Source organism: Coloeus monedula (assembly GCF_965178545.1).
Source record: "Coloeus monedula genome assembly, chromosome: 2".
NCBI classification, from domain to species: domain Eukaryota; kingdom Metazoa; phylum Chordata; class Aves; order Passeriformes; family Corvidae; genus Coloeus; species Coloeus monedula.
The window spans coordinates 61175231-61187969 of NC_138782.1; the positions used below are offsets into that span (position 1 = coordinate 61175231).

Sequence of the window (12739 nt, forward strand, 5' to 3'; positions counted from 1 at the left end):
TTGTAGAGCTCAGCTACCCCTTCTCCACCTTCCACATCATCATAACCCTCAAAAATGACAGATCAACTGCTTTTTAAATAAAACAGGACACAAAATGCAGTATATTCAATTGAACATGATTTATTGTACACTTTTGTTTTGGAGATTTAAGGGCAATAAGGGACAATGATAATCATAGTCCGTACAAAAGCTCAAAAGCTTCATGCTACAGCTCCCATATTTAGACCATGACTGAAACAGGACAGAATTTTAGAAAGGCCTCCGAACTCAAATCAGAGAATCAAACCTCCACTCTATTCTTGTCCCTAGAGGAGACTCTATTCTTGCCCCTTTAATAAAGGGACAATGACAGCTGATTTTGCAAGTAGAAAACTTCATCAGCCTTCAGTGAATGAGAGACATCTCAGCTTAAATGATCTTCTGCCTACTTTCAACATCAGCACATTTGTTTATGATCCACATTAAAGGGCGGGGGGGTGCTAGGGTTTTTCTTCCTTGAGGTATGAACGCATCTCATGTCTCCAAAATGCACTCAAATGATTCATTTGACGCACAGCATTTATTTTTCTGATTGGCAAAAGAAGAAAGCCCCAGTCCTTTTTTCCACTCACACCACTTTCACACAAATCCTCCTTTTTGGCAAAGTGTAGCCATTTGTATCTTTGCTGCCTTTTCTACCTGCAGAGAGGTACTTTAGTGAAGCTGATGTTAAGAACTATGTTCATTCCCATGGAAATACAAACATGCACATGGATCCTAGTCAAAGGGGAACCCTTATCCTGTGATCTCTTCAAAACTTGAGCTGAAACATCTAGCTCTAATTAGAAACACTTCCTTCCCTAACTAGTAATTTTTCCAAGATATTGCTATCCTCAGATCACAATTCAAATGGCACAAAAACATTAGTGTAATTGTAGGATTCAGCTTAGTTCAGTCAGTTCACACATTGTCAAAAACCCTTCTTTGTCCCACAAAATAAAATAGATGAAAAAACATTAACTTTTCACAAATCTCTCTGTTACAGCATCATCAGTTCCTGGGCTTTTACTTTAAAAAAATGCTTTGGGCAGATATGTCTGGAAAATTTGGGCAATAGGAGGCAAGCCAAATTAACATCTTTATATTGTTCTAGGAAAAAAAATTCCAATTCAGAAAAGTAGTCTTTTAACTAAAGTTTCAGTGAAATCAGTGGGGTTAAGCACATCTACAAGAGATTCCCTGAATTCTTCACTTTGAACTACTCTTATGTGACCACAGGTCACTTACTTTGGGCACTTGGTTTTAGTAATTTTCTCCCACATTTTATAACATTGTGTTTACCAACCATCAGATTCTAAAACATCCTCAATAACTTACTATTCCATTACCCTAGAATGGCACTTCTTTGACTTAAAAAGGAATTCACAGAATTCTAGCAAAATATCTGTGCAGAGCCAAAAAAAGGTGGGAGATTTAGAGCATATCCTTTATTTACTCTCAAAGCAGTTTTGGTCCCTGTCGCCTTTTTATCCATACTAGGCCTTCTAATTTCCTTCTGATCTACTGCAGGAGCACAGAATGCTACTTCATTTCTTTTACTTTCAAGTTTGCACTTCCCAGAAGAAAGGATACTTTTAATCTCTACATTGTTAGGACAGGGAGCCCTCAGGGTTTTACTGTTGCCACAAGGATAACTTCCCTTTTTCCCACCACTCTTTTTCTCATCTCCTTTTTGCCCCAGGATCCTCACTTCTGTACAAACGTGTTTTTTTCCTGAGCACCAGAGCCAGGTTAACTCACTTTTACTACCAGTTTCACCTTCTGACTACTGTTCTAACACTGGTTTCCCCAAACCCATTCAAATAATTCTTAGCATGCTTTCTCCTTACCCCTTGTTCTCCTACTATCTAATTCACTTTTGTCTATTGTCCTAATCTCATTTACTTGATCCTCTTATTCCTGTGCATTAAAACCAGATTTAAGGAATGTATGAGTAATCCTGAGGCATTAGACTTAACAAGGTAACAACTCTTGAAGCTATCAATTATTTACAATCAATAACAACAAAACAAAAAGAAAAAAACAGCAATAACAAAACACCAAAAAGAAAACTATTCCACCATGAAAAAACACCTATAATTGTTTACTGGAAGTTACCAGTAAAGAACTTTCCACAGACCCCAAAAACTTGGTGCACACAATGGCTGCACTACTAAAAGAAAAATTTCCATTTGCAGCGCATCCTGTCGGTGGCTACCTCTATTTTTGGGCATCAGACATATGAAGTTCAGGTTCAAGAGAATTCAGAGACACCATCCCAAGTTATTTACTCAGTTCAGCTCAAAACATGGCAGGTGGCTGATCTGGCATGCACAGCAACACAGGGACTCTTTACAACCCCTGTGAAACCAGCAAAATCAAAGATGCAGCCTCCTATCTGGCAAAGGAGAGGAAATTGGAATTGACAAATGCATAACCAGAAGGCATGTTGGTAGCACGAAGAATAATATCTACTTGTCACAGAAGGTAACAACACACAATCAAGTGTCCCATTACTAAAACACTCTGGTAACTCGACTGGCCTATACTAAAATGACTATGTAAAATGAACCAGAAAGCACTGGGAGTTTTCTATGAGACAGGCCTTTCTCCAGAAAGCAAAAAGAGAAACACACCACTGCTCATTGATTAAACTGGCAGGAAACCTCAAGAGCTAAGCAGTTATTTATTAGTTTCAACAGTTACCAAAATCCCAGCTTTAAACATTCGTTAAAAGAAAAAAAAGCTCCTGAAATCAAAGGAAAATTCTATTCCAATAATTTCCTTTCAAAAGCTTATTTTAAGTATCGTCCCTCTTGTACCTGCTCTACTTTGATTGGGTTTTATAAGTAAAATAATCCACTTAAACTGTTTTGTGGACACTGAGCTGTTTTTGCTGGCTACACTACTGAGCCTACACTCTTGTAGCTCAGGTCACTTGCTCACATGGGTATAAAATTACAAGTGCCAATGGATAACTTTAGCTCAATTGTGCAATGCTGTGTTTTAACCTTACGAAAATTGAGGAAAAACCTCCTTTAAAATGCAATAAATTTTAATGAACTTCAAGAGACTTCTACAGCCATTTGCATTATTCTTCAAATTTCTTTAGTAAGTTTTCAATCAAAACACAGAAACCCCACAACAATTTTCTGCCTTAAAACTTACTTTGCCACCTACCAAGCAGTCATCAGCTCTTTGGCAAAGTAAGTTTTCCATAACGTTGGAAAGCCTTCTCTCTTTATGTATATCAAAACAAAGATAAGAATATGCAGACTTTTTGTTTGTTTGTTATACATCACATTAGCTTACAGCAGAGCTGTTTCTCTGGGAAAGCTACATGAGGTCTCCCAAAGAGAAAATAAACAAACAGGGAGACACACACTGCACCAGCTGTAACCTCCTCACAGCTACGCCAGCCGCTGTGACTCCAGCAAGAACTTTACTGGATATGTGGCAATTCCCTTTCAAATTTCCTACCTTCAACTCATAGATATCAGCAGATTCAAAGATTTTAATGAGTTCATAATTCCTGTGACCCACATGGAAACCTGTGAAGCCAGGCTATGGAGGCCACGGGCACCTGAGTTCCCACCCACGTACATCTCCCATCCTAGGTTACAACTGTCAGAAATGTAGTTCTGAGCACAGAAGTGTTGCAATTGCTGTCACCTCATCAAGATGAGGTTATGACAACGTTGCAGTGGCATCCTTTCGACGGGACTGGAGCTTCCAAATACAAAAGCACAGAGATTATGAAACTAAAATGACTGAACAGACTGAGGAATCCTCCACTACAAACTCTCATAACCCACTACAGACTCATACAAGACAATCCCAGTCAGGAGCTGTGCAATGACATGACCAATACATGACAACTGTCTCAACTATGACTTTACATTGGATTGTCAGACAATTCAGGGCATCAACACAGGGGTATTTTCCCCTCTTATCCTTCCCTGTACCTTTCCTCTAATTTTTGTTTTCCTTTTTTCTTAGTTTTTAAGCACCTTTTAGCCCAAGAGACACAGTAAAAAGAAATACATTTTTGTTTTCCTCCGTTTTTACCTTACTGAAAAAGTAGTTCATCACAGAACAATCAACTAATGTTAGGAGAAAAGTACTGATTTTAAATTTTCCAGCATTCAAAATCCAACACACTTCTTGCTAAAAGTGGCATTATATTTTATAATATTCCCAATTTTTATTCTTCCTCATCTTGCATTTTTGAAGTGAACAGATTTCCAGAATTATCTGCTAAAAGCCACAGCACTGGAGCATTTAGAAACAAGATGCTGAAACATATGCACACAGACAGATTCTAATAAACTTTAGCTGTAATTTCATATTGCGTTTGTGAATACGCCATCTACATGCTTGAATGAGTGATTAAGTTACCCTGGACACTAAACTTAGCTCCTAGGTCATGCTCAAGCTGCATTCACTTGCATGTTCTCAGATGGCAATGAGTGGAGGCAGTTTGAGTTAACAGATCCTGCGATATATTATTTGGCACACTAAAAGCCTGTTTACAGGCAGTTGATGCCCAAGAACCAATTACTCCATGATAACTTGTGGTTCTACCCCCACAGTGTCTTAACACGAGCCCTATAGCAAGCCAAACACAGACAAAGAAAATAAAAAAGCAAGAATGAAGTAAAAAAAGAAAAGAATTGTCTCCATACAGAAGAAAATGGAAGTTACGAAGAAATAAAGTCTTCGTCCTATTTTTGGGTGTCATGATCTGTTAATCAAACTGCAGTATTTCAGCATACAAAGTTTATATTGGATGAGGTACTTAGCCATATTTGTTTGCATTTAGAAAGAACAAAAAAGATTTTGCAGTTAGCAACTTTTTAAAGAGCCATAAATACAACTATCCTTAGAGATAAAAAGGTACATTTTAGTTGCATTTTGCTGTTCAGAACAATAAGTTCGGTCTTTAGCATATCAGGAATGAACTAGACAAGCATTTGCAGCAAATATTTATAAATTCCTAGACACTGTGAAACATTTAAACCTGAATGTGCAATTAGAGGCACAAATGTTGCTGGCTGCATCACGGATGGAGGTTGGAGATTTAGCAGTTTGTTGAATACATACACACACACTTTACACTCTTTTCACACATGAGAAGTTCCCATCATACATTATAAATATTCCCACCAGACCCTTAGGTATAAGCATATATCTTAAATGTTTCCTCTGAAGCACTGAAAATTTATTCTGAAGACCTGTACTGCATCATTCTAAAAGAATTTTTAAATATCTTTGGTTATTGTGAACAAACATAATAATCCAAATGGCAGGTTCTGGTTGACCTTGCCTTGGCAGGGAGAGAATGAAGGCAAATGACAATACTACACTTCAGTGATACTCAATTTTCACCATACTGAACGTTTCCTCATCAGACAAGAGTTCCCCACTTTTCTTAAAATGATTGTCATCTGCTACAGCCATCTCAGCAAATGAGAGCAGCTGAGAGCATATAAACACACATTATATGTATACTTTATATGTATGATATTTCAAAGTCAAGCTTTGAACTCTCTAAGAAGAGAATGTTCCCACTACTGCAGCGACCTTGCCCAGGCACTCCTCCTGCAGCAGATGTGGCTTTGCACTAACCCCACAAGTTGAAATTACTTCAGAGATGCTACAAATAGCAACACGTTGCATCATCAGGTTGGGTAAGTACCAAACCTAGCCCTTTGTTTCTGAAACACCATTCTGTATTTCTACATTTTACGTAGACTTAGAAGAGGATACAATTTTCTATTTTTTGCCAGCTTCTCATCTTGCTGGTCAAAACTTCTGCATTTCTTCCACATTTCTTCCACACTGCTTTCTGTGACAACTGCTTGAGATACCTTCTTTGAAGGAGACGGGAGACAAAGCAGTGTGAAGAAATACAAGCACTGGTGCATGCAATCTGACACAACTAAAATCCATCCAAATGGGGCTTTGCAGCTTGCTATCTTTGTACCTCCAGACATTTTCAAATACCTTCTTCCTCTTCTGTGAGAGGTTTGTTGCTAGGGAAGCCTGTATCGGCCTGTAGCATGATGACCAACTGATGATACTGACACCATGAGCATGAAAATACACGGCAGCAACTTTCTTCAAACTCAGTCAAATGCCAAACCTGTTTTTGTTTCTCCAATGCCACAAAAAACCCCAAACCAAATAAAACTCTGCCAAAGGAAACCAATCTCGATCAGCTATTATTTCCTTCCCTTCCCTGCTCCAGCATCCTCCAGGAATATCTTTAATGCTGGATTTCACATAGCTTTGAACAAAGCTTCATAACTTGCCTGCCTCATCTTTGTAACATCAAGTCTCTCAGTCTACAACAGCTCCATCTCAGACAGTGCCAGAAATCCAGGTTGATCCCGCAGGAAGGCAGTAAAGCAAACAGTTTGAGAAACACTAGCCAAGGTGAGGAATAGATCAAGGCAGTTACAGTAGATCAAGGCAGTTAACAGCCTTCTCCTTCTGAATCAGCCTAAAACTGTATTTTAAACCTGTATTTTACTTTAAAGGAAGCAACCAATAGATTAACTCAGAATATAAAGAACACACTGCAATTTAAATATTAATGAAAACCTTCATGTGTTTGTTCACAAGTAAAAGTTTCCACTTAGTAAACAAGGTGAACGAAAATGGTGGGTCACCCAATGCAAGAAAAACCTGAAGCTCTTCAGAAGAGAAGTGCATAATTCCTGCTGAGCATAGCATTTGCTATAATCATGGGAAAAGCAAGCAGGATAAGCCTGCCTGGAGACATGTCTACATTTCGGAGAGAAAAACATGGCTTTTTAAACTTTGTAATCTGTTCTTCAATAAAAAACGTATTTATTGTTAATATCAACAGATTAGCATGTAGCTTCTGTTAATGTTTGTTTATAAACAGCTACAATACAAGCAGCTTTAAATATCCAAGCTAAACATTTAAAATTCTGATAAAACAGTAAGAAAACCTCCACACACCAACAGCTAACATTTCACAGAATCATAGAACAAATTGTCTTTTATAAAATATACTTTACTTCAGTAATAACAGTTTGGAAGAAAAGCTGTGTTACTTCAAAAAAGTTCAAAACCTGCTTGCTTTCAGAAGAGAGCAACATACAGATGAAAACATTCAAGATTCTTGTTTGTGCAGAGTACAAAAAAGATGTAAGTTGCATGTTTATATTAATAAGAGTGGAAAGAGTGGACATTAATGACATTACATTGCATTCTTACCCAGCAACTAGAACATATTTTCCATCTGGTTGATCCTTTAACCTTTCCAGCAGGGACAAACGTACTTTGGCTTTGGTTTGGCCATAGATCTCAATTTCATCTGTAAGCAATCCTATCTCCTTGGCAAGCACATCAACAGCTTTTGGACTCTGTGCTCGGGAAATCTCAATATCACTGGAAAAGAAAACAAATAAGAGCCAGGAGATTTCTCTCAGCTTAGGTGGTCGACGACAGAGCACAAAACAACAGCAAATAATCCAACAATGGCGTTATTGTAATGAGTTTTTCAATTCTTTCTCATATTTTATTAACCAAACCTAAATATTAACTAACACCTAATATAACATTGAAAATCATGTGCAGTGTTTGTTAATTGTTACAATTTCACAAAGAGCTCTTGTTTAATCAGATTCCAAGTATTACGTAATGCTTTCATATCAAGCTAGAGACGTGGCTGCTGGATGCTCTGTCCCACTGGACATGGATGTTTCTGGGTTTGTTTTCCCTTTTGTTCTCCTCCCTCACAGCATATTTCAGCACATACAATTTACTAAAAAGCGCATGCATTCCTTGGCCAACAGTCACACAAACACATTTGCTAAACCCGAAAGCCTCTGCATGCAGCGCCTTTCATCCGAGGGCAGAGCCAACACAGCCACTCCCCCACAAGGGCACTAAAGGAAATAAGGCATTTGAAGACCAACTCATGCACTTCTAAAACACAGCTGAACTAAGAATGGCCACAGAGCAGGAGTCTAAAGCACAGGGCTCAGCCAAGACATCCAGAGAGCTTACAAACTACCTCCAGCAAAGGCTGCGAGCAGCAGCTGAGGCAAGCACACAGATTACCTGAGAGGATGTGGATGCAGGTTAGGGGACACTATTGTATCTGCAATTCCTGACCTAGACAACCCGAGGTCCTGGGGTTTAATACTCTGTCATGGATTTTTCATTTGTGAGCTTGACCTAGTTGCCCATTATGTCCACATAAGTGTTTAGCAGCTGTAAGCTCCTGCGGCAGGGAAGCCCAGGGTCTGGCACAAGGGATGTGAAGAGTTGTCTCCTTCGGCTTTGAATTCCTCACATTACCACAGAAACAACTTAAAAAATGACTTTCAGCTTCACCAGGCTAATTTCTTCCTTTAGTTTCAGTTGATCACAGTATTTTTAAGATAGAATCTGGCAATGGCATGAAAGTTCATGTCCTGAACTACCAGTCTGCAGGACCTTAAATATCCATCAGTGAACATAAAACTGCTGCCAGATCTCAACTCCGTGTGTGGACTTTGGCTGTTCTGCATCCACCAGCAAATGATCAGTCTGTGCCAACTTAATTGCTTGCAATTCTTTGAGGAAATCCTAAACTGGCTCCATTATTCATTTATAGTTCTCAAGTATCCCCCTTTTACACCCTGCAGCAGCAAAGTGAAACCCAGAAACCATCCACCCAAACAATAACATAAGCCAGTACTACAGGTCAAGGAGTTAATCACAGGGCTGACCTGGAACCTGCTTTCTTTCAAAGACATACTAAGTGCATCCTCTTTCATGGAAGGATATACCTTTGGCTTCTTATGTGTGACTTCAAACACAACTAGTCATAAAATTGTAACAAGAACACAAGACAGAGTGGCTTACAAACATCACACAGCAAAAACTATCTGAAGTTTTCACTCAGAATTTACTACATACCAACAACTCAAGTCCCAGAAAATTCTTGCTAAGTCAATGGTAGTGTGGCCCCTTAAAGATCTAAGCAAGGAAAATTTTCAGGGTGACTATTCTCCTATTAAAGTAATTGATGCATTTAGCAAGAGGAGAAAGATGTAGACTAATATGACAAAGTTAATTTGCATTTTTTTCCTCCTACTAAATTTATTTTCCTAAAATACAGGAAATGAAAGATTTGGTTATACCTGTAATTTAGAAGTCTGTATTTGTAGCTGACTCTTTCAGTCTGACAATATATTGTCTATGTTGGAAATACCAGAATTACTCAATACGTTATGTTATTCAGTATTGCTGGAGATGTCCAACAGGGGTTCTTCTGCATGAATGAAAACTGTTAAGCAAGAAGTCCATCACTGACAATGCTAAGTGATAATTTACAAAATGCAGAAAAATTTAAAAGATGGAGGAAGGCTCTGCATCTACTCACCTGTGTGCTGACATTTTTTTTTACTGCATACTGTAAGAACTTTCCATGCCATTTCCAATATATTTGGAAATACTTCAACCCAGATCTCACAGAAATCAAAAAGCAGATGTTCTTAGTTTTAGTGCTTAAGCAGCTTTGCCTCATTTTCAATGAAAACTCCATCTGTTTCCACACAACGTGGTGTATTACTGCAAGATTACATTTTATTACAGGATACTTTCCATCTGAAGGGTTTCTTTACATTTAAAAGACAAAGCTACAGAGTTAGCAGATAAATGCAAGCCCTATTGCTAATTATATAATATATATTATACTATATATATTGTGGTGTATATACACCATTATTTATTAATTATGTAATTATTTATGTACTAAACACACAATGTCATAGAGAGGGTTGGGAATACTTTTTTTAAAGTTTTTTTTACCATCACACTCATGGCATTGCACACTTTAACTTTTAATTTTATTATTTACTGACAGTTTTTTCAGGCTTCAGTTCTAGAAATGTTACATGCTAGCCCAGAAAAAGCTCAAGCATTTCTGTCCCCTTGTGTCCCTGGTTACAAGAGAAAACTCATTCTTTTGGCATCTCTGGTTTCAATTACATTTGTGTCTATTCCCATTAAACTGTTTTAAGAGACAGCGAAAAGTAAATCAAAATGCTTAGAAAAGACAACATTTTCTCACAGCTTTCCAAATAGATAGCAGTAGGACTCAGAATTACAGAATCACAGTGTGTCTGAGGTTGGAAAGGACCTCTGGAAGTCATCTGGTCCAACCCCCCTGCTCATGCAGGGTCATCTAGAGCTAGATAGTTGCCTATGTCCAGGTGGCTTTTGAGTATCTCCTAGGATGGACACTCCACAACCACCCCGGACAATCTGTGTCAACGTTTGGTCATCCTCACAGTGAAAAAGTATTTCCTGATGTTCAGATGGAGCTTCCTGGGTTTCAGTTTGTGCTCAATGCCTATGGGTCTGTCACTGGGCTCCACTGAAAAGAGCCTGCCTTGGTCTCTTTGTATTATTGTACACTGTATTTAGACACATTGGTAAGATCCTCCTATCCTCCAGACTAAGCAGTTCCAGATCTCTCTGAGTTTCTTCTGGTGTGAGGCTCCTTTAGCACCTGCAGAAGCAGGCGTACAAGTAAGCACAAAAAAATGTCAATGCTTTCCTGCATGGCAGAACCTCTGTTTCAGCCACTGGTTCCTCTCTCTGTCACTCAACACAACCAACACACAGCAAAGCACTTGAGCACAGTAGAGAGCTCAATCTGCTCTAAATGTCAGAGATGTCAGCAATCATGCCAAGGCCAACCTGAAATCCCTGAGGCCCAGACACGGGCCTTGGGAAGTGAATGACAGGAACTGATTGAAAAGATTCTGGCTATGCGAATAAACATACTTCCTGCTTTTCACACCCACACAGGAATTTAAAAGTCTAATGCAGAAGAAAGTACTTCTACTGAGGGAAGAAAATAATACAAACTAAAATGCCATTGAAATCACTGAGCCTTAACTAAACACCTTCCTACATTTAGCCATTAGAAACTTCTTGTCTTTTGTATTTCTGTTGGTTTTGCACAAGGCTTCTCCTCCCTTCCTCAGTGAAACCTTCCAGCTTTAGGTCTTCATTAAATACAGCTTGGCTCCAAGGCAGATCATCAAAGTAAAAATTGATAGCAAACAAAAGCACATGGTCATGATGAAGCATACAAGAGAATGTCCACATAAAGTTAAAAATTAATTAGGCACGGAACATTTTTAAGTTGTCACACTTGCTTACTCTTTTGTAAAATATTTTTAATTGTTTTTTCTCCTTCAAAAATTTTTCTGCTTCAAATTTTTTTTCCTCCTTCTTTCTTCCTCATTACCTGGGCACTGGGGAGAGGGGCTGCAGTTTCAAGCAGTGGAGGTCCCACTTCCTGTACTGCTGGGACTGGATCCATCGCTCCATGTTTTTTACCATGTTCTGGTTTTAAACAAGAAAACAGCACACAACAGCTGCATCATAAATGCTGAACACTAACTTCAAACAATCTCTAGAGTATGTTGAAATAACTTCTATGGCAAAGGCTAACAAAAAACCCCCAAGCTGAAAAATTTTTCCATTTCATGGTTTTAGGACAAAATAAGAGCCACTTTCCTATTGTTTGACCACATTTCAAAAAGAAACAACTCCATTAACACGTAAGTGGCAGAGAAAAGTCTCTAATTAGGCAGTTGGACATTTTATTCTCGTTAGATGAATTACTATTCTTCTTTCACACCTTATAAACAACAGAAGATACTGATTGTTCATTGACGGAGTCATGCTTCTTCCACACTAAATAACAAACTTTTGGACTCTCTATCCATCATGATGCAAAAATGCAGATACAATTAATCTTCACAGACTTACCAGAGTGAGTGACATTAGCCTATTGACACAGGTGCTTCTGCCAAGCTTTACTGTGTTAACCAGAATTATGAGATGTCTGATTTTTAATTTCTTTATCTAATTAAATGTAATAGGTATCACTCTAACTGATTAAGAGTTGCTATTAAAACAGAAGTCAGGTAAGATGTTCGAAAGAGCAAAACAAAAGTTAAAATCTAAACTGTAGAAGCAATTTCTACAACTTACAGAGCAACAAATCTGCAACACTTGAAGGTACACTAACCTGCATTCTCATTGCTACTGCAAGAGAACCAACAGTCTTTTCAGCAGCAGGGTTGTTTTGCTGACCATAGTTGTGTTTCTCTGAAAAATATAAGCATTGCACTAATAAATCACAGAGCTTTTGTGAGTGGGAGAAGTATTTAAAAATTATGTTCAAATAAAAAATTTCTGAATGTTGAATTGAAATTTAATGATATTACTGACAAAATTACAGGTGGCTTCTCTTTAATACTTAAAATGAAATCACCCAGAGGGATGAATATACTGTGAAGATCAGAGAGTAAATGTATGCTCTGAAACATATTACACAAACCCACACACAAAAAAATTCACACAGCTGTAAGGATTTGAAAAGCTATATTTTGTCATTTTGCTGTAATCCTTCCTCTGGCTTGTTCTTCTGTTGTTGCTCATTGACTTTCATCTAGACACAATTTCTCCAAAATTCACATCCTAGTCTCTTTGGGCATATCAAGGCCCTAGCCACATTCTGAAGGGCATAGACACAGTTGTAATAAAAAATAACAACTGTATGCTGACAGCTTTAACTTTTCTCCCACACGGGAACTGAAGTGCAAACCCTGACCTGGTCAAGCTCGCGCACTGCTCACCCATTCTCTACTGGTCATAAAAGGCTCCCGTTGCCTTG

General features: G+C 38.3%; 1 protein-coding gene across 1 annotated transcript in view; it reads right to left on the minus strand.

Annotated features, from left to right (window-relative positions):
• The window catches only part of MTHFD1L (methylenetetrahydrofolate dehydrogenase (NADP+ dependent) 1 like), a 148188-nt gene that overhangs the window by 113807 nt on the left and 21642 nt on the right, over positions 1-12739 (minus strand). The window contains exons 9-11 of the mRNA XM_082301184.1: positions 12092-12171; positions 11303-11400; positions 7267-7440 (exon numbers count right to left, since the gene is read on the minus strand). Coding sequence (XP_082157310.1) covers positions 7267-7440; positions 11303-11400; positions 12092-12171 — 352 coding nt within the window. The remainder of the gene's footprint in view (positions 1-7266; positions 7441-11302; positions 11401-12091; positions 12172-12739) is intronic.